The 1,771-nt window shown below is 36.8% G+C and overlaps 1 protein-coding gene across 1 annotated transcript in view; it reads left to right on the plus strand.

Annotated features, from left to right (window-relative positions):
* ATL4 (TOXICOS EN LEVADURA 4) overlaps window positions 1–1,207 on the plus strand; it is a 1,444-nt gene extending 237 nt beyond the window's left edge. Inside the window, exon 1 of the mRNA XM_079034854.1 lies at window positions 1–1,207. This exon is cut by the window's left edge and continues 237 nt beyond it. Coding sequence (XP_078890980.1) covers window positions 1–1,012 — 1,012 coding nt within the window. The 3' untranslated portion in view covers window positions 1,013–1,207.
* The last annotated feature ends 564 nt before the right edge of the window (window positions 1,208–1,771 follow it).

A 1,771-nucleotide genomic window follows, 5' to 3' on the forward strand; every position in this document is an offset into this window, starting at 1 on the left:
TATTTCTCAACTTTACAACAATGGCGGTGTTGCGTCAAATGATTACGTATCACAGCAACAACAGCCACACTCCGCTTATGTATCCACCTCATCTACATCTTCGTCAATTATCATTGTCATAATTGTTATTGCTTCCGCCATCATCATCTCCGCCTCTATTTATCTTCTCCTTCGCTTTATCTCACGCCGCTGCAGCAGTTCGGTGAGCTCGTTTTCCACTTCAGAGAACGTCGTTTCTGATAATAGGAGTGAAAATGAAGCTCATCATCACGTGATCTGTTTTGATAACGAAGGAGTCGATTCGCTTCCGCTATTTACCTTTTCTTCGCTTACTGGAAATATCGCCGGCGGAGATTGTGCTGTTTGTTTGTCGAAATTTGAGGCGGTTGATCAGCTTCGTCTTCTTCCGTTGTGTTGTCACGCTTTTCACGTGGAATGCATTGATGCTTGGCTCAAATCGAACCAAACATGTCCGCTTTGCCGGTCTACAGTTAATCCAACCGAAGCTGATGTACTGAGCAAGGTACTCTCCGTTTCCGGCAGAACCGGTACTCCCGGCGGCGGAGGAAATAGAAACAATAGTTTTCGAATTGAGATCGGGAGTATTAGCCGTCGACAAACGCCGTCTGATTCCGGTCGGAGGTCATACTCAATCGGCTCATACGAATACATTCTCGACGACGGATATGAGGTTCCGGTAGAATCAACACACCGAAGAGAGATTTCCGATTGTACCTCCGTCGATAAGGACTCCACCACACCGGAGCCGCCAGGAGATAACTTAATGTCAGAAATTGCCGCTAGCGGCGGAAGTGGACGGCTCAATTGGTTGCGTGATTACGTCGATCGAGTCTCCGTTTCCATCTCTTCTCGATCTCACTCGTTTCGTGGCTCCGGCAGGTTTTTCACCGGAAGCAGTAGGCGGAGCGAAATGGTCGACGACTTCGATGCTACGCATAACAGGGTCGGAGAAGAAATCAGCGAGCTTTTCCGGTGGCTTTCGGGGGTATAATTGTAAATTACCTAAACGGGTAGAGTCAATATTAATACTCTTTAAAATTTTCTTCTTTTTTTCTCTTTTTACCGAAACTCCGTCTTTTTCTATTACCACTCCACTAATCATTCCTGGCAGAGTGGATAGCAAAAGGCGAGATTTGAATATAATTTTTGGGAATATTTATATGAATTTAATAACAGTATTGTTTAATTTTATAGTTTATTAAAATAGTTAAATTTGATAAAATAAAAAAAGTTATGATATCTTAATTACATTTGACCTTAAATTTAATTAAGACCAACATTTATTGGGTAGAAATTATTGTTGAACTTTCATAATTTTGCCAAAAATTTGGTTACCTAATCTAAAATTAGATTGTGGATAATCTTTTGGATTATTTATATATTGGTATTAGTATAAACTCACTTAAATATCTGTCTAGTGATATATTTTCCATAAAACTTTGATACGAATTAAAATGTTCACACTATAATTCATAATTTTATTACATAATCATTAAAAACAACACTTTATTTTTTATAAAGTGTTTTTATTGTCTTTTTTACATCAACAATTGTTTATTTTCTTTTCCTTAGTCTTGTGATGTTTTTCTATGTAAGCAAACAATTACTTTTCATACAATTGTAATTGTAGTATTGTTTTTTTTTTTTAAATTAGTATTAAAAGTTCGTTTATAACTAAATGATATGGTTAAAAATATAAAATTGTAATAAAAAGAAATGAAAGTATAATATTATAATGAATTAGAAGAAA

The sequence above is a fragment of the Lactuca serriola genome, chromosome 1 (assembly GCF_051521515.1).
Source record: "Lactuca serriola cultivar US96UC23 chromosome 1, Lser_US96UC23_V15, whole genome shotgun sequence".
In the NCBI taxonomy this organism is placed as follows: domain Eukaryota; kingdom Viridiplantae; phylum Streptophyta; class Magnoliopsida; order Asterales; family Asteraceae; genus Lactuca; species Lactuca serriola.